The following is a 19084-nucleotide window of genomic DNA, read 5'->3' on the forward strand; positions in this document are numbered from 1 at the left end:
TTTCCACGCGATGCTTCAAATCACTTGGCAAAGCGCTTGAATTCCGCAAGCTAAAAACGCTTGCATAACTCTTGTATTTTGTGGGAAAATGCATGCGAATTCCGCATGTGTTTTACTCGTGGCGGGAAGTTGCAGAAATGCTGCAGACAATACCGCAACATTTCTGCAACGTGGACACATAGCCTTAGTCATAGCAAAAAGGAGCAGAGCTGCCTCCATGAGATATTGCAGATAGCGTGATCCCAATGATACAGAGGGGTAACTACCGTATATACTCGAATATAAGCCGAGATTTTCAGCCCGTTTTTTTGGGCTGAAAGGCCCCCTCTCGGCTTATATTCGAGTCATATACACCGGGGGGTCGGAGGGGGAGAGGGGGCGGGTGTGTCAGGTCATACTTACCCGTCCTGATGCTGTCTCTTGAGCCCCCAGCTTCTCCGCGCTCTCTGTTCCTGCCTTCAGCGGTCACGTGGTACCGCTCATTAAAACTCATGAATATGCGCATATTCATGAGTTTTAATGAGCGGTATCACATGACCGCTGAATGCACCATATGGGGGAATAATCTATGGAGCATTTCCCACCCTAGGCTTATACTCGAGTCAATAAGTTTTCCCAGTTTTTTTGTGGCAAAATTAGGGGGTCGGCTTATACTCGGGTCGGCTTATACTCGAGTATATACTGTAAGTATTTGATACACTGCCGATTTTGCAAGTTTTCTCACCTACAGAGAATGGAGAGGTCTGTAATTTTTATCGTATGTACACTTCAACTGTGAGGGACATAATCTAAAGAAAATAAAATTCCAGAAAAGTTACATTGTATGATTTTTCCATATTTCATGCATTAAAATGCAAATTAATTATTTGATACAATAGAAAAACAGAACTTTATTATTTGGTACAGAAACCTTTGTAATTAGAGGTCAGACTATTCCAGTAGTTCTTGACCAAGTTTGCACACACTCCCGCCGGGATTTTGGCCCACTCCTCCATACAGATCTTCTCCAGATTTTTCAGGTCTTGGTGCGGTCGCTGGACAACACTGAGTTTCAGATTCCTCCAAAGATTTTCTATTGGGTTCAGGTCTGAAGACTGGCTAAGCCACTACAGGACTGTCACAATCCCGCCGCTGACACCGGTATGTCACGGACGGAGGGATGCGACGCACTGCTGGCACACGGCTATCACAGGCGCAGGGGGGCTTATTTTAGTTATCCCACCGCTGGCACAATGTGACTAAAAAAAACAGCAAGCTAGTCTCGCCCTAACAATTTATCGCAGGGGGGTTATTTTGGTTGTCCCACCACTGCTAACAATCTTCCACGAACTGCGGCGATTTATGGATATCCCACTTTTCAGTTCCACTTTGGAACTCGCAGCTCTCCGGCGCCCCCCTTATCCTCAGGTCAGTCAGAGAACTACACCTAGGATAATTAGTCGCTGGACGGGCTGCTTGTTGTGCATGAGCGATTAGGCCGCTGCAGTGAGGGAATTATTAATGCTTTGGCCGCAGCCACCCTTTGGCCGCAGCCACCCAATCAGCATATAAGACCCTTCCGTCACTGCCAGCTAGCCCAACCAACCAAAACACACCACGCCGCCACCAGCTCCAGATTTCTCTGCTTAAGTTATAGACTTAATAGAGGGGTTCGAAGCCAACCCAATCAGTAGCGTAACTATCTTAAAGGCACGTGTTAGTTTCTAGAGCATGAAGGCAGACTAATAAGTTTTAGAATTTATTCCCAAAAAAGGTGGGCAGTGATTACAAAGATAAAAGTTGTTACAAAATTGAGACATTAGATATGTACAATGCAAGTATAAAATAAACGGGATTAAAAGCAGAAATCAGACTTACAGCTGCTTAGTTGGTCTTAGGCCGAACCATGTGGCGGGGGGGAGGGGCAGCCAGTCACACGTCTCCACTCATCTGAGGGTCCTTTCAGCATGGACTCTGCAGCTTGACTGACTAACCCCAGGGAGGGAATGCCTTATAGAGCTGGGTCCGTGACATCATGAAAGGGGCTGTCTAGGGATGTTACTCCTCCTGCTCTAGGAGCACAATTCTGAATACAAAACTTATAACCATATCACGCAGATGGTACCTCGTATAAACAAGCACATGGTATCATTTTTTATAGTTCGTTGAATACAATAATTCAAAACCAAACATGCAGTAATTATGACACACCATTTAGAAGGAACCAATTTCTCAGTTTCTGGGGGTGCTAGAACTTCACAAGAGCCACCGTAGTGAAGCCGGATCAGCGCATATCACAGAAATGTCTGTTTCATTTTTCTGTCGCGCAAGGCTTCTTTTAATCTTTCCCAAAACTGAATTGGCCTTTTGGCTTCAAACAAATACATTCTTCCCCCTGCCTGTGTAGGGAGGGCGGGGGAGGGTAAGAGAGAGAGAAAATCCACACTGGAGTCTCAGATTTCACAGAGCTGCAGGCAGAGAGACACTGGTGTGTGTGAAAGGGCTGTGGGGGAGGAAAGAGGAGGGGGTCACCTCTGCAGCGTGTGGCAATCAGAAATCTAATCTGAAGTGTAACAATGGGAGATTATGAAAGATTCCAGAAGTCATACCTTACAGACATATCAGACAGTATCATTACAAGGACCTTGAAATGATTCTTATGGAGCCACTCCTTAGTTGTCCTGGCTGTGTGCTTAGTGTCATTGTCATGCTGGAAGACCCAGCCACGACCCATTTTCAATACGCTTATTGAGGGAAGGAGGTTGTTGGCCAAAATCTCACAATACATGACCCCATCCAGCCTCAATTCAAGACAGTGGAGTCGTCATGTCCCCTTTGCACAAAAGGACCCACAATGTATGAGGGTTTCCCCCACCATTCTTCACGGTTGGGACGGTGTTCTTGGGGTTGTACACATCCTTCTTCCTCCAAACACGGCGAGTGGATTTGATAACAAAACGTTATATTTTGGTCTCATCTGACCACATGACCTTCTCCCACGCTTCCTCTGGATCATCCAGATGGTCATTGGCAAACTTGAAATGGGTCTGGATATGTGCTGGCATGAGCAGGAGGACTTTATGTGCCCTGTAGGATTTTAATTGATGACGGCATAGTGTGTTACTAACGGTAATGTTTGAGACTGCAGTCCCAGCTCTCTTCAGGTCAGTGACAAGGCCCTCCCGTATAGTTCTGGGCTGATTCCCAAACATTCTCAGAATCATCATTACCCCACGTGACGAGCTCTTGCATGAAGCCCCAGAGCAGGGAAGATTGAAAGTCATCTTGTGCTTGCGTTTCTTCCATTTTCTAATAATTATGCCAACAGTTGTTGCCTTCTCACCACCAAACTGCTTGCCTATTGTCCTGCAGCTCATCTCAGCCTTGTGAACATCTACAATTTTGTCAGTGGTGTCCTTAGGCTAGTTTCACACTAGCGCTTTTTAGCGCTTCGTGCGCAATAGAATCGCATACAAAAAATGCATCATGCATTTTGTATGTGTTTGCTTTTTTATGCGCATGCGTTTTAACCAGTTTCTAGCCATGTTAACTCTTAAAACGTATGCGATTTTAAACGCAGGCGTGCGCATGTCCATGAGCACGCCTGCGCTCCCATAGACTGTAATGTGATTTTTTTTGCGCATTCCGCGCAAGAGTTTGAGACAAGTCGGACGGACCAAAAATGCAACAGGCTGTGTCCGGCGCGCCTAGGCGCACACTACAAAAAACGCATGCACACGAAAACGCATACGAACGCGTGTGTACGCTAGACCATGCGCCCCCATGTTAACGATAGGGACGCAGGACACATGCGCATGGACGTGAACGAAGCACAGCGCTAAAAAAGGCTAGTGTGAAACCAGCCTTAGACAGCTCTTTGGTCTTAGCCATAGTGGAGAGGTTAGAGTGTGATTGATTGATTGATTGATTGACTGACTGACTGAGTGTGTGGACCGGTGTCTTTTATACTGGCAACGAGTTCAAGCAGGTGCAATTACTACAGGTAATGAGTGCAGAGTAGAAGGGGTTCTTTAAAAAAAAAAAAAAAACTAACAGGTCTGTGACAGAAGTGTACCTGCGATAAAAATTACAGACCTCTCCATTATTTTGTAGGAGGGAAAACTTGTAAAATCAGCACTGTTTCAAATACTTATTTTCCCCACTGTACATTTGATGGGGGTGTGGTGTCATTGTGTTGTGTAATTTGTGGAAAATGAGAAAAAACAGCACCAAACAACTTAACACATACCTTTTCAAGCTTACTCGGCGGACCAGCAGTGCATGGCTTGCAAAATCCCAGGTGCAACACCTGAAACGATCACCATCGTATAAAATCCAGGCCAAAGAGGAAAAAATAGGTGGCACACCGTGATGCAGTAAAAAAAAAAATCCTTTCTTTATTCAATGCAAGTAGTACATGGACGCAGGGGAGCAGGTGCACGGAGGACGATGGCCGTTTCACGTCGGTCAGACACTAGGTTCTGGACACGTTGAAGCATCTGATATACGCAAAACGGCTGTTGTCCTCCGCTGCAACTGCTTCTCTGCATTCGTGTGCTACTTGCATTGAATAAAGAAAGGATTGTTTTTAGCGATGAGCAAGTATACTCGTTACTCGGGTTTTCTCGAGCATGCTCGCGTGTCCTCCGAGTATTTTGGCATGCTCGGAGATTTAGTTTTTGTCGACACAGCTGCATGATTTGCGGCTGCTAGACAACCTGAATACATGTGATGATTCCATAACAAAAACTAAGTCTCCAAGCACGCCAAAATACTTGGAGGACACGCGCATGCTCGGGAAAACCCGAGCAACAAGTATACTCACTCATCACTAATTGTTTTACTGCATCACGGAGTGCCACCTATTTTTTCCTCTTTGGCCTGGTGATTGTGTTGTGTGTACCCTGAAATCAGTGCTGAAAGAATCAATAACTGTGTGAAATCGCATGGTGACCAAGTAAAGATGGCTTCTATCCTTGAAACCAGACTTTCTCTACTCATCGCCCAGGGGTCTTTCAGCTCTACCCCCCTCGCAGTGACAACCTCTATTACTGGTCAGTAGGTATGAGCAAATGTTCTCAGAGACACTCTGATATCACTCCAGTATCACGGTGCTCAGATGTACTAGTTACTCAGCGGAAATTGGGCGGTTATAAAAACAGGCGCCGTCCGGCTTGGCACACTGATGCCATTGCAGTGCCACTTCGTATTGGATTGAGAGAGTGCTTGTCTAGGCCTGTGTGTGCACAGTATAATGAATTAGAGGCTTGTAGTGTTGATAACTTTGCTGAAGCTGAGCCATCATACTAACAGCCCTTCAAAGGGCTAGTCATTTGCTTTGCTGTTTGTATCACAATCTGCATTTAGCCTAGGGAGGAAGAGAGTCGCAGGAACAGGGAGAGTGACAGAATAAAGGCTGTACACAGGCATTAGGGGGGCTGTGCAGTCTGTTGGCAAATATATAGCTGCAGCTTATTTTGGAGGGGGGCTGAAAAAAAAAATGGAATATATTTTGATCATTCAAGTATTATGTGCTTTGAGGTCCTTTTTGTGTTATATAACCCTCCCAAAACTCACTGAAACATTTTCCTGAGTTAAATTTCTCACCCATACACTATTCCATAGTGTGCATCTATAAAACTGAGAAAAAGCGCTAAAAATGTTTGCAGACTTAAATTTCTCATCCATACAGATTCACGTGTTCAGTGGTACATTTCTATGATATCTAACATTCCATAAAAAAAAGTTAAAAAAGTGTTTCCTAGATTACGTTTCTCACCTACACTATTTCGTGGTCTGCGGTAAATTTCTGTGATATTATATAAGACTATTAAAAAGCATTAAAAAAAATTGGCTGGATTACAGTTCTAATGTATACACTATTCCGTAGTCTGGGGTACATTTCCTGTGTTCTATAAAACTGAAAAAAGCGTTAAAAAACGTTGATTGCTTACATTTCTCAGTCGTACACTATTACGTGGTTTGGGGTACATTTCTGTGGCATATAACACTCTAAAAATTGTTTAAACATTTTTCTGGATTGAATTTGTCAAGCATATACTTTGGCATTCTGTTTTTTTACATTACGGTTGCATTAAGCTCCACCCACGGCCGCGCCTCCTCCGGACAGCTCCGCCTATGGGCGCATGACGCCACCTGCGACCTGCATACCCTATCTTTAGCATTGGGTACGCAGGCCATGCTCAGGTATGCGTTTGCCGGCGCATGAGTCCTTTTGATGGTGCGCCGACCTGCGCCAAACGCACCGTGTTGCATTTTGGTGCGATCGGCGCACCTTCAAAAGGATGCATGCGCCGGCAAACGCATACCTGCGCACGGCCTGAGTACCCAATGTTAAATATAGGGTACGCAGGTCACCTGCAGCATCATGCACCCATAGGCGGAACTGACTGGAGGAGGCGCGGCCGTGGGCGGAGCTTCATGGAGGCTGTGCGCAGATCCAGGAAACGCTAGTGTGAAACTAGCCTAAGGCGTGTGGTAAGGGACGGGGAAGTGCTGGTAATGGTGTATGCAGATGCCGAGAGGCAGGTGCAACTATGCTTGTTGCTGGAGCCCATCCACAACACATAGGTTCCTGTCCCACTTTGCAGGGAGACACGGTATACCATTTCTGAAGCCAGAGCAGTGGGAACTGTTGGTCGGTTGGATAGCAGATGCTTCCAGTAGGCTAGGCAGTACTACCTAGTCTTCCACACGGTCCAGTCTCACTAGCCTACAGTCTGAATCACTTAATCCTCACACTGATCCTCCTTCCTCCTGTTGAGTCCCGGGAAATTAGTGATCCCACACTAGTACACTCTAAGCAGCCCTTTACAACATTTCTTGATTGCAGCCTCTCAACCTGCATGCTCCAAGAGGGAAATGCTGTTTAGTGATGCACAAGCCTTAGAGCAGCCATGACCACAAGAAGAGGACGGTGGGGAATGGCAAATTTTGGCTAAGGAGGAAGATGATGAGGAGACACCGTTTTCACCAAGTCCTGTTGTTGTTGTTGTTGTTATGTCATGAAGTCAGAAGGACCAAGTTGTGGGGATGGAAGACGAGCTGGTGGATGATGAAGTCACCGACCCAACCTGGGAAGCTGGCAGCAAGAGCAAAGTCAGTAACGATAAGGGGAGTGATCGGCAACACCGAAAACAGACAGAAAGAGGCAGCGGGGTTACCAGAGTGAGAAGGTGGGAAACTGTTCCACACAGCACAGACACTCTTGAATTTCTCTGTCAAAGAGTTAGGTGTTCCTCAATCTGGGACATTTTTTATTTTTAAAGCGAGAGTTCTGACACAAACAAAATGGTAATTTGCAACCTGTGCCATGCCAAAATCAACAGGAGCCTGACCACTAAGAACGTACCCACCATCAGCATGATCAGGCACATGTCATCTAAGCACCCGTCTCGGTGGGCAAAACGCCTGAGACCATGATTGGTGCCATAGGCTAACACCAATGCCTTTTTTCCCTGTGCTAGGTGCTTCGCAATCGCCTGTCCAAAACACTCATGCAGATGCCCCCTGCCCTGCACCTATCGTTGCACATTCTACCTTGCGATCATCAATTCCAAATCCTTGTCCCAGTACAGAGTTCAGCTGTAAAAGGCTAAATGGACACATTTCCAGGATGCTTCCTGTGGATATGTTGCCATTTTGGCTTGATGACAAAGAGGATCTCCGCCGACTCATGGCGGCAGCAGTCCCTCAGTACTCAATCCCCAGCCGCCACTTTTTCTCCAGGTGTGGCTTCCTCACCTTGTACCACCACGTATCCAGGAACATCACCCGTGCCCTTACCAATACACTTACTGAGATTGTCCACTTAACGACCAACAGGTGTACAAGCGCTTGTGACCAAGGATGCTACATTTCCTTGACAACACACTGGATGATTATTGTGGAGGCTGGGACAAAGTCACACCCTGGCATGGCACATGTGCTCCCGACGCTCAAGATTGCTGGCCCAACTTAGATCATGGTTTCATCCACCTCCTACAGCAGTTCCTGCAACCCCTCCTGCTCCTCCATCTCCAATGTGCTATCTCAAAGCACGTTGTCCACATCAGCCGGAAGCTTTGCAGCACTGCCTCAGTGAAGCAGGAAAAGGCTCTGCTTAAGTTAATTTGCCTAGGAGGCAAACTGCACCCCGCATTAAAGTTACTTAAAGAAATTATAGACCTAATAGATCTGTGTTTTTTGCCGCTAAACCTCCAACTAGGCATGGTCGTGTGTGAAATGATGTAACCTGGTAGCGGCTGTGTAGTTTGGCAAGCTCACACACGTGCCAAGCTTAGCACATGCAGTCAGCTTGGTAATTTAGCAGTTTCTCGAAACCCACCCAGATTTGCCAGAGCTTCTGGTCAGGGTCCACCGCGTCAACATCCATTTATGTAAGTCGACTACAGCTGCCGCCGCTCGGGAAGTGCCTGAAAGGGGGTCTACGACGTCACCATGGCTGGAACTCCACACTGCACATGCTGGCAAGGTTTTTTGAGCAGCAGAGGCCAGGCCTTTCAGAACCAGCTCCAACACACCCATCTGTATTTTGGTTAGCCTCCGCATAAAAGAACTGAAGAGTGGGCATGGATGTATGACATTGGTTTGGTTCTCCAAAACTTTGAGGACTCCACAAAGATGGTGAGTGGCGATGATGCCATAGTCCGCACAATTATCCCGCTTCTATGCCTATTTTAACAGTCGCTGCTCACAATTAAACATGAATCTTTGCATGCGGACCAGGTGGGGATGGAGGAAGACATAACTCATTCTAGCAAGCCCAGCTTCATCTCATCTGCTCTGCGTGGATTGGGTAACAATGAGGAGGTGCACCCTGAGGAGGAGGAAAAGGAGTTGGTGGCTAGTGCAACAGAGGCTAGTACCATACAACCTTTGTCCAGTCTCTCCTACGTAGATGGGCTGAGGATGGGAATGAGGAGGAAGAGAGGGAGAAGAAGGAGAAGAAGAGTCATCATCATGGTGGAAACAAGGAAGTGTTGGCTGATTGGAACTTGGCACCTATGGCTGACTTTATGTACAGCTGCCTTTCCCGTGACTCTAGCGTTACATTCCATAAAAGAGAGTACAGCATCGAACATGCATCTTGGCCAAAAAGAGTACTGGTTGTTCACCCTGTTGGGCCCACGCTACAAGAAGAACTTTGCATCTCTTCTTCCTGAGGTAGAGAGGTTTTCTAAGATGATGCTATACAAAAAGGCCACGATGAGGCTTTGTGCACACGTAGATTTTGGTCCTGCGGATTTTTCCGCACGGATTTGTAAAAATCCGCAGGTAAAATCTCAGGTCAAAAGACCTGCAGTTTACCTGCGGATTAGCCTGCGGTTTCACACCTCTACAATGGAGAAGGTGTGAAACCGCAGCAGAATCTGCACAAAGAATTGACATGCTGCAGATTTGAACGCGCGGAAAAATCTGCAGCATGTGCACAGCGTTTTTCAGTTTACCATTGAAAACAATGGTACTGTACAACGCACCTAAATCTGCTGCAGACCCGCGGCTCCTGAAACGCTGCGGATCCGCAGCAGAATTCGCACCGTGTGCACAGAGCCTGAAAAATATGTTAAAAACATTCCCATCAGACAATGCTATCGGCAGGGGGCAAGCTTCCTTGCCCAACCAAGGAGGAGAGGCCAGAGAGACACACAGCAGAGGCAGGGGTACACTGTCAAAGGCGTGGGCCAATTTCATGACACCAGCCCAGCGCCTGACGACCGGGTATTTCTGACAATGAGGGAAAAGTTTTTAAGATGGTCAAGCAATACCTGGCAGACCAAACCAACATACTGTACTTCCTCTGTGACTTTCATCTATTGGGCCTCAAAGCTGGAAACCTGGCATGAACTGTCACTCTATGCCTTTGAGGTGTTGTGCTGCCTTGTTGCTAGCGTCTTGTCTGAGCGTGTTTTTAGCTTTGCCAGAGAGGTGATAACAGAAAGGCTGACATGCTCACACTCAAAAATAAAGCCTGGATTAGCCTACACTTTTCCACACCATCAGATGACAGCAGCACATAAGGTGTTTGTAATATTCTATATTTTGACGAGGCCTGCCAGTTGTTGCCTTTCAGGGGCCTCCTTATCATTTGTACCTGGCTTGGCGCCTTCTACAAAGACTTTAAGACTGTATAAGTACAACTACACTTTCAAAATATTTACGTTCTAAGTTTTTATGGATTAAATGAGTCATCCTTACAGTCTAATTCTGTTCTTATTGCATTACGGTGGTATGTGAAACTCACAAAAAACCGTTGAAAAATATTTCTGGATTAGATGACTTATCCATAAATTATTACACGGATTCTGTCAGATATTGGAGGTATACAACAGTCCAAACAAGCATCTAAAAATTTGGCTTGGTTACATTTCTTTTCCATACACTATTCTGTGGTGTGGGTCACATTTTTGTCCGAAAGTGTTAAAAAATGTTGCTGGGTTACATTTCTCACCAAAACACTATTCCGTGTTCTGGGGTACATTTTTTATGATACACAACTCTACAAAAAAAGCATTAAGAATTTTTATTGTGTTAAATTTCTCACCCATACACTATTCTGTCTTCTGGAACAAATTTCATTGTTATGTAGCCCTCAAAAAACTTGTTTAAAAATTTATCAGCATTATATTGCTCATTCACAGGGTATTAGGTCTTCTTGGGTGCATTTTGCTGCTAGCTAAGTGTATGTTCCCACAGTCAGTAAACGCTGCGGGTTGAGTGCTGCGTACATCTGCAGCAGCCAGAAGTTACAGCATAGTTGATGAGATTTCAAGAAATCCCACCTCCACTATGCATGCATCGGCACCCGCGGCTTCCCTGCGGAGACAGACATGTGGTCTTTCCAGATCGCAGCATGTTTGTTTATTTTGTGGAGATTCTCAGTATCCGCAAGATAAATGTCACCCGTACAATGTATTGGATGCAGCGATTCCACACGGTTCAATGAACACATGCTGAATCACCTGTGTTCAAAAGCCGGCAGAGCTTTGGCCGCAGCGGACATGTGCTGCGTCCAAAGCGCTGACTAATACTGAAAGTGTGCACATACCCTAAGCCTCCAAAACCTTTTTTAAAAATTAGTATTATATTGCCCTTACAGTAAAGTGTGTTATTGGGTACATTTCATTGATATATAACCCTCCAAAAATTTGTTTAAAACTCTGTATTATAACGTTCATCAATAGACTATTCCTTGGTCTGGAGTGCATTTTGTTGGTATGTAACCCTCAAAAGTGCATAGCCTTTATGAGTCTAGGAGTACCAATATATGACAATTTGAACAGAATGTGTATGAGGCCCTCCTCTATGTCTAATACAGGGTGTATCTGAATCCCTAATTTTTGGCAGTTATTGCTTCCTTCATAAATTCAATTGAAATGTCCTGTTTTTTTAATAAAACAAACAATTTTGGTTTACTTAAATTAATTTGTTAAAATCATTTTTAAATAATTTAGCCTCAAATACAAGTCCTTATATGGGTAAATGTTTAATTTTTTTTTTTTGCAAAATGCAATTTTTCGTATGTTTGGAATGTTTTATGGTCACTCCGTAAAAGTGGCTTAAAAGTGTGACACCATTGTTCTCAGCAGAGATCTGGGAGTCAGATGCTTCCAGGGGTCTTCCCCATGCTGATCTCCTTCCATTCAGCACTTTTCCCATTAAATTTGAGCATTTTCACTGGCCCCCCCAGACCTCTTTGTAGGGTCTGCCAGGAAAAAGCTCAGATTTCCCATTGACTCCGATTATTCTCATTACTCGAAACAAGAATTTGAGTATTAGGAATTGCTCCGTTAGGGCACCCAACCTTTTTAGTGCTTGCTCATCTCTACAGGTCAGTCAACTCGGATTTGTTTGGATCAGCAAGGTCTAATTAATTAAAATATAACCTTTAATAATATATTTTTTTTTAAAAGGCCCCTTAGGCTCAAAAGACTAATTATAACATACAAACAAAAAAGACAACATACACCAGCAATATTGTGTTTTGATATTTGAAACAGTAAGAACTGTCTCATCATACACAATAGAGTAAAGCTAGAGAACTATAAGTGAGCAGATATATAATAGGGTAATAGGAACAATCTCACCAAGTTTTTGCAATGATGTTTATGGATTAGAACATGTAAAGTGGAAGATCCTACTTGTCAAAAAAGGAGTGGGCGGGGGGATGCGAAATTCCTTGCCACACATTACCCCACCATTAAAAAGACCTCATCGGATCCTTACTGTCAATGCCCCATCTTGCTCCCAATGCGTTTCATCTGGCAATTCTTCAAGGGAGGTAGTGACCAGAACGCAGTATGTATATTGGGGTGTTCGATATATCGGCTGTTAAAGCTCAAAGAGATTGGCGAGTGTCCATCTTGGGTGCAGGGAGGAAGAGTCTGGTGCCCTGTGTTGGCGGCCATGGTTATTTATATAGACTGCCGCGGTCATGAGAAGAGTGTCACTTCCTGTATTTCTAGAAATTAGACGTACTTATAGGGCTTCATTCCCGGTGTGCTTAGAGGTGGAGCGCATCAGTGACACGCACACACCACTTCCGGCTCTAAGGATCCATACAAATTTTTGACACTTTCTATCCAGATTTTTGATTTCACCACTTACATGTGTGTGTCTCGCAGCTGCAGCACTCTGATTAGTGTTGCACATCGCTAATGAGAGTCAGTGTTAAAGTTTTGCCAAGAAACATTTTGTTTTTGACTTCTGTTTTTTCTCCATATGTGCACACTACAACCACTGGGCTCCTACACATCGCCGATTAGTATTTGTTATTACGTTTTTGGACGCCGGCATTTCTTTTTCCCTGATAATTGCTCTTCATCACTTGCACCATTTCAATACGTGTATTCTGTGGCCACTGTGCTATGTGCAGAATTGCCCATTGCTGATCAGAGTTCGTATTAAAATTTTGCCATAGGATTTTTTATTTTTTACATTTGTACCACCTGTGTGTGCATTCTAAGGCCGCTGCTCAACTTTTGAAGCAGGTTTTTTTGATAAAATAAAAAAATTAAAATGTGTAATAGAAATAAAGTTAGGCGTAGCTCTAAAGGTATATTGAATGTCGCAGTGTCAGCAACGTGTTTTTTAGCAAAATACATACAGTGTGGGAAATAACTATTTGATCCCTTGCTGATTTTGTACGTTTGCCCACTGACAAAGACATGAACAGTCTATAATTTTTAGGGTAGGTTAATTTTAACATTGAGTGATAGAATATCAAAAATAAAATCCAGAAAATCACATTGTATAAATTATATAAATTTATTTGCATTTTGCAGTGAGAAATAAGTATTTGATCCCCTATCAACCATTAAGAGTCCTGGCTCCTACAGACCAGTTAGACGCTCCTAATCAAACCTGCACTAAAGACAGCTGTCTTACATAGTCACCTTTAGAAAAGTCTCCTGTCCACAGACTCAATTAATCAGTCAGACTCTAACATCTACAACATGGGCAAGACCAAAGAGCTTTATAAGGATTTCAGGGACAAGATCATAGACCTGCACAATGCTGGAATGGGCTACAAAACCATAAGTAAGACACTGGGTGAGAAGGAGACCACTGTTGGTGCAATAGTGAGAAAATGGAAGAAATACAAAATGACAGTCAATCGACAGCGTTCTGGGGCGCCATGCAAAATCTCACCTCGTGGGGTATCCCTGATCATGAGGAAGGTGATAGATCAGCCTAAAACTACACAGGGGGAACTTGTTAATGATCTCAAGGCAGCTGGGACCACAGTCACCAAAATAACCATTGGTAACACATCATGCCGTAAAGGTTTAAAATCCTGCAGTGCCCGCAAGGTCCCCCTGCTCAAGAAGGCACGTGTGCAGACCCGTATGACAAGGACATAATTTGCAATAATCCTAAAATGTTTGCATTGTAACAATAACCAAAAACATGGTTAGTATAAGTGTACTATGTAGTTACACATACAGACTGTGGTCATGAACAGACAAGTGTAACTTAAAATAAAACCAAAACAATGAATTGAAACCCTACAGTTAGTAAATAGTAACACATGGGGAAAAAAATGGGATAAAACACAGTAACGTGTAAAAACCAGTCAGACCCAATTCCAGTTCAGCATGTGTCTATTTTGAGAACTGAAAGCTTATGATTTACTAGAGCAGGGACCATCCTGATCGGGTACACGGTCGTGGTGGGATGGCTTATACGCTTTTTAGAAAAAAAAAAAAAAAATGTTAAAATCAAGCCTTATTTTTTAACGTGTACTTTGATTTACTTATAGTAGGGTTTATATGTACAGTTTTTATTCTAGATTGTATTATAATAATGTATAGTGTACCTCCCAATATTTCGATTGTCTACACAAAATTCAGACAGTAATTGACAACTTTTGCACAAAATTTTCTAAGGTCTACATGCTCAAAAGCGACATCAGTATAGGCGAGTTCCTAATTCATTTCCAAAGGGAGGATAAAATGCTGACAATACTTATCTAGCATTTAAGGCCTCTTTCACACAGTTTTTTACAATCAGTCACAATCCGCCAGCAAAATCATACCAGTGCATGGTCAGCGTACCCAGCGCTAAATATAGGGCACGCTGATCGCATGCAGCGTCATGCCATCAGAGGAGGAACTGACCCGAGGGGGGCACAGCCGGGAGCGGGGCTTAGCGGCGGCCCTGCGCCCGAGAACGCTAGTATGAAACTAGCCTTAAGGATGCTTCAAAGTGTACCACACATCCATGGATTACTACATTTCTTATTTAGATGGTTAATACAACTCCATTTTATTCTCTGAATTTATAATGTTGTAACTCATAAGGGGAGGATGGAACTACAAGATAAGATGAAGGAGCATGGCTGATTTCATGGGACATAAAGAAATCTACTCTCTAAGTTTTAATTAGAATCTGTCAGTAGGATCATCCCTCCTAATCTATCTATATGGGTATGTAGGTCATAGGAAATTGAAAAAAAAAATGGTACCTTGATATTTGCGATCTAATGTTTTATTCCAGAGAAATCCAAATTATTCTTATTTTATAAAAAAGATGTTAAAATTTAGGGGGGTTACTGATCTCCCTGAGAATCTGCCCCCAAAGCTTATTTTAAATGAAAGAGGGCATTACCAGTGTGAGACATATAATGACTAACAGTCTGCTCTCCTGATTTACATGTCTCACAACAGTAGAGCATCCTTTCAATTAAAATAAATTCTAGGTAGATTCTTGGGAAGAGCAGTGTCCGGCCCATAGATCTTAACAGGTCATTTACATACAAGAAAAACATGGATTTCTCAGGAATAAGATATCGAATAACCAGTATCAAGGTATCATTTTATTCAACTTCCTACAACCTACATGCCCATACAGACGGCTTAGGAGGGTTGATCCTACTGACAGAATCCCTTTAATTGCAAAATAAGAAAACTTAGTATCTGTTATGAATGGGTCACCGAGGAGGAAAACTAAACAAGCTAAGTCACAGAAAACCAGAGAGGTTGGTAGCTATGCAGATTGCAGACCCCTAAATCCTAACGACACAACTAGCAGCAGCCGTGGAGCGTTCCTACGATGAAGCTAGACGCCTCGTCACAGCTGGAGGACTAAATAAGCCTAAAGTAAGAAAAGGAGAAAACTAACTGCTCCAGAGCAGACCCCAAAGGAATAGACAGCCCCCACACATGTATTGACTGTGAAACAAGATGAAAACACAAACACAGGCAGGAAAATAGGCAGAGCAAACGATGGGGCCCAAACTAACTAGAAAGGACAGGAAAGGAAAGACACTGTCTGCAATCTGCCCAAAAAACCCTACAAAAATAATGTCCAACACTTCTGATAACAAAATTAACCCTGAAGTCACTAGACTTCTCCCACTATATCAGCACTCTAAAATATTCTGAGACAGAGCAAAAAAAGAGGCCAATCTAATAAGGGACAAAAAGCAAACTGGCAAATACAGATAAATAAGAGTGGAAATTCAGCACAGCCCCAGCCGGGGCTGGCTGGCCACACAAAAGACTGAATAGACCAACAAAATCAAGTGTGAACATTAGCAAAAACACTTAGCTTGAGATGACTGGAACAGAGCTGAAAACCAAAAGCTGAAAAGCCAGAAGGAATCACCAGCACCAGAATAGGGCGTCGGCTGTCTTAAATCCAGTCTGAGATTCCAGAGATCCAATAGTTATCCTCATCATCAGGTGGCAGATCTCTACTAATTAAATCAACCTCACTACCTCCTGTTACCACCAGAGGGAGCCCGGAAGGAGAACTCACAACTGGTAGACCAGAAAATGAGTTCACAACAGTATCAAAGAAACGTAGGAAATCAGGAACTAAATTGTTTTGATATTTTTCATTTACTGAAATTTTTTTAGTGACTTATTTGCCATGCTCAGTGTTCCTTTAACTACTTGTTGTGCTAAATAATTTTTATTTTCTTTATGAAACAGAATAGTGCATAGATTTCCACAGTTCTGTGCTATCAATAGGCAGTTTAGGATTTATTTTTTTTACTTTTACAATTTACCATGAGTTAATGACTTAAATTACTGAAGGAGACAGACAGCCACAACGGACAGATATGACAAGACTGAAAATATAACTCAGCTCTACATGCTCCAGTGGCCATTGTGAAAGCAGTCGCATTTGTATTCATTATATTACATCAATTCTCACCAGCATTCTAGCACTGGATACACTACCATAAAAAGTATCACAAAACAGGATAAATCTTGCACACAGACAATCAAGAGCAATAATAATAATAAACGTACTTTTTCACTTTAGGATATTTCATCTCTGATATCACATTTGTTGCATCCTTCTGCTTTTCTTTTAAATGCTGAGGCCAGACATTATCCACCCAATCTACAGCATCCACCTAAGAGAAATGGATTGCATTATTGAATGCCTAGTTGTTTAAAACTTAAACTGCTTCTGTCATAAGTCTTGAACACGTTAACAAGCTCATATATACTTTGGCTTCAAGTAGTAGGTAATAGGGACTAAGAAAGAGGTCAAACTAAACAGATCCCAGAACTAGGACATGAGGGTCTGAATACTGTGCCTGGCAAAAGAATGAAAAGGACATTTGGGAGAAACATTGTGAGGAGGCTCAATCAGTCCTGGCAATGCAGAGAACTGACAGACAGCAGCTATAAATATTCCTCACATATATATGGTAATAAACACTGTCATATGATAGGGAAACGGTCTAGTTGGATATTTAGTTGTAATCTCCCAATATACTGCTCTAGAGCTAGCATTTGGGGAATTTGTGAGGAATATTTATAGCTGCTGTCTGTCAGTTAGAATCATAGAATTCTATGATTCTATGATTCTAACTGATTACTGTGCCCACTATTGAAGAGAAATGAATATTCACTGCGAGCGCAGTGAACATTCATTTCTCCTTAGCAGCAGACACATATGATCGCCTCACCGCTGCTGGCATCGGAACAAGATGCTGCGAGGGAGCGCAGAAACTGTAAGTAGGATGGGGTTTTTTTAAAACGTTTTTCTACTGGGGTCATGCATACCAGGATAGGGATGAGGGGGCCATGCATACAAGGATAAAGATGAGGGGGCCACGCATACCAGGATAGGGATGAGGGGGCCACGCATACCAGGATAGGGATGAGGGGGCCACGCATACCAGGATAGGGATGAGGGGGCCACGCATACCAGGATAGGGATGAGGGGGCCACGCATACCAGGACAGGGACGCATACCAGGACAGGGATGAGGGGACAATGCATACCAGGATAAAGATGAGGGGGCCACGCATACCAGGATAGGGATGAGGGGGCCACGCATACCAGGATAAAGATGAGGGGGCCACGCATACCAGGACAGGGATGAGGGGGCCACGCATACCAGGACAGGGATGAGGGGGCCACGCATACCAGGACAGGGATGAGGGGGCCACGCATACCAGGACAGGGATGAGGGGGCCACGCATACCAGGACAGGGATGAGGGGACAATGCATACCAGGATAAAGATGAGGGGGCCATGCATACCAGGATGGGGATGAGGGGGCCATGCATACCAGGATGGGGATGAGGGGGCCACGCATACCAGGATGGGGATGAGGGGGCCACGCATACCAGGATGGGGATGAGGGGGCCACGCATACCAGGATAGGGATGAGGGGGCCACGCATACCAGGATAGGGATGAGGGGGCCACGCATACCAGGATAGGGATGAGGGGGCCACGCATACCAGGATAGGGATGAGGGGGCCACGCATACCAGGATAAAGATGAGGGGGCCACGCATACCAGGACAGGGATGAGGGGGCCACGCATACCAGGACAGGGATGAGGGGGCCACGCATACCAGGACAGGGATGAGGGGGCCACGCATACCAGGACAGGGATGAGGGGGCCACGCATACCAGGACAGGGATGAGGGGGCCACGCATACCAGGACAGGGATGAGGGGACAATGCATACCAGGATAAAGATGAGGGGGCCATGCATACCAGGATGGGGATGAGGGGGCCATGCATACCAGGATGGGGATGAGGGGGCCACGCATACCAGGATGGGGATGAGGGGGCCACGCATACCAGGATAGGGATGAGGGGGGCCACGCATACCAGGATAGGGATGAGGGGGCCACGCATACCAGGATAGGGATGAGGGGGCCACGCATACCAGGATAGGGATGAGGGGGCCACGCATACCAGGATAGGGATGAGGGGGCCACGCATACCAGGACAGGGATGAGGGGGCCACGCATACCAGGATAGGGATGAGGGGGCCACGCATACCAGGATAGGGATGAGGGGGCCACGCATACCAGGACAGGGATGAGGGGGCCACGCATACCAGGACAGGGATGAGGGGGCCACGCATACCAGGACAGGGATGAGGGGGCCACGCATACCAGGATAGGGATGAGGGGGCCACGCATACCAGGACAGGGATGAGGGGGCCACGCATACCAGGACAGGGATGAGGGGGCCACGCATACCAGGACAGGGATGAGGGGGCCACGCATACCAGGACAGGGATGAGGGGGCCACGCATACCAGGACAGGGATGAGGGGGCCACGCATACCAGGACAGGGATGAGGGGACAATGCATACCAG

At 44.8% G+C, this 19084-nt stretch overlaps 1 protein-coding gene across 5 annotated transcripts in view; it reads right to left on the reverse strand.

Annotated features, from left to right (window-relative positions):
• The window catches only part of KDM2B (lysine demethylase 2B), a 289300-nt gene that overhangs the window by 220492 nt on the left and 49724 nt on the right, over positions 1–19084 (reverse strand). For 4 of the 5 annotated variants that reach the window (XM_073585982.1, XM_073585979.1, XM_073585978.1 and 1 more), the window contains exon 6: positions 16761–16867. The exons of the other annotated variant lie outside the window; for it this stretch is intronic. In XM_073585982.1, the coding sequence (XP_073442083.1) occupies positions 16761–16867 (107 nt within the window). The remainder of the gene's footprint in view (positions 1–16760; positions 16868–19084) is intronic. 5 annotated transcript variants of the gene reach the window in all.

Source organism: Dendrobates tinctorius, unplaced genomic scaffold, assembly GCF_039654945.1.
Source record: "Dendrobates tinctorius isolate UK_male_01 unplaced genomic scaffold, ASM3965494v1 ptg000090l, whole genome shotgun sequence".
Classification (NCBI taxonomy): Eukaryota; Metazoa; Chordata; class Amphibia; order Anura; family Dendrobatidae; genus Dendrobates; species Dendrobates tinctorius.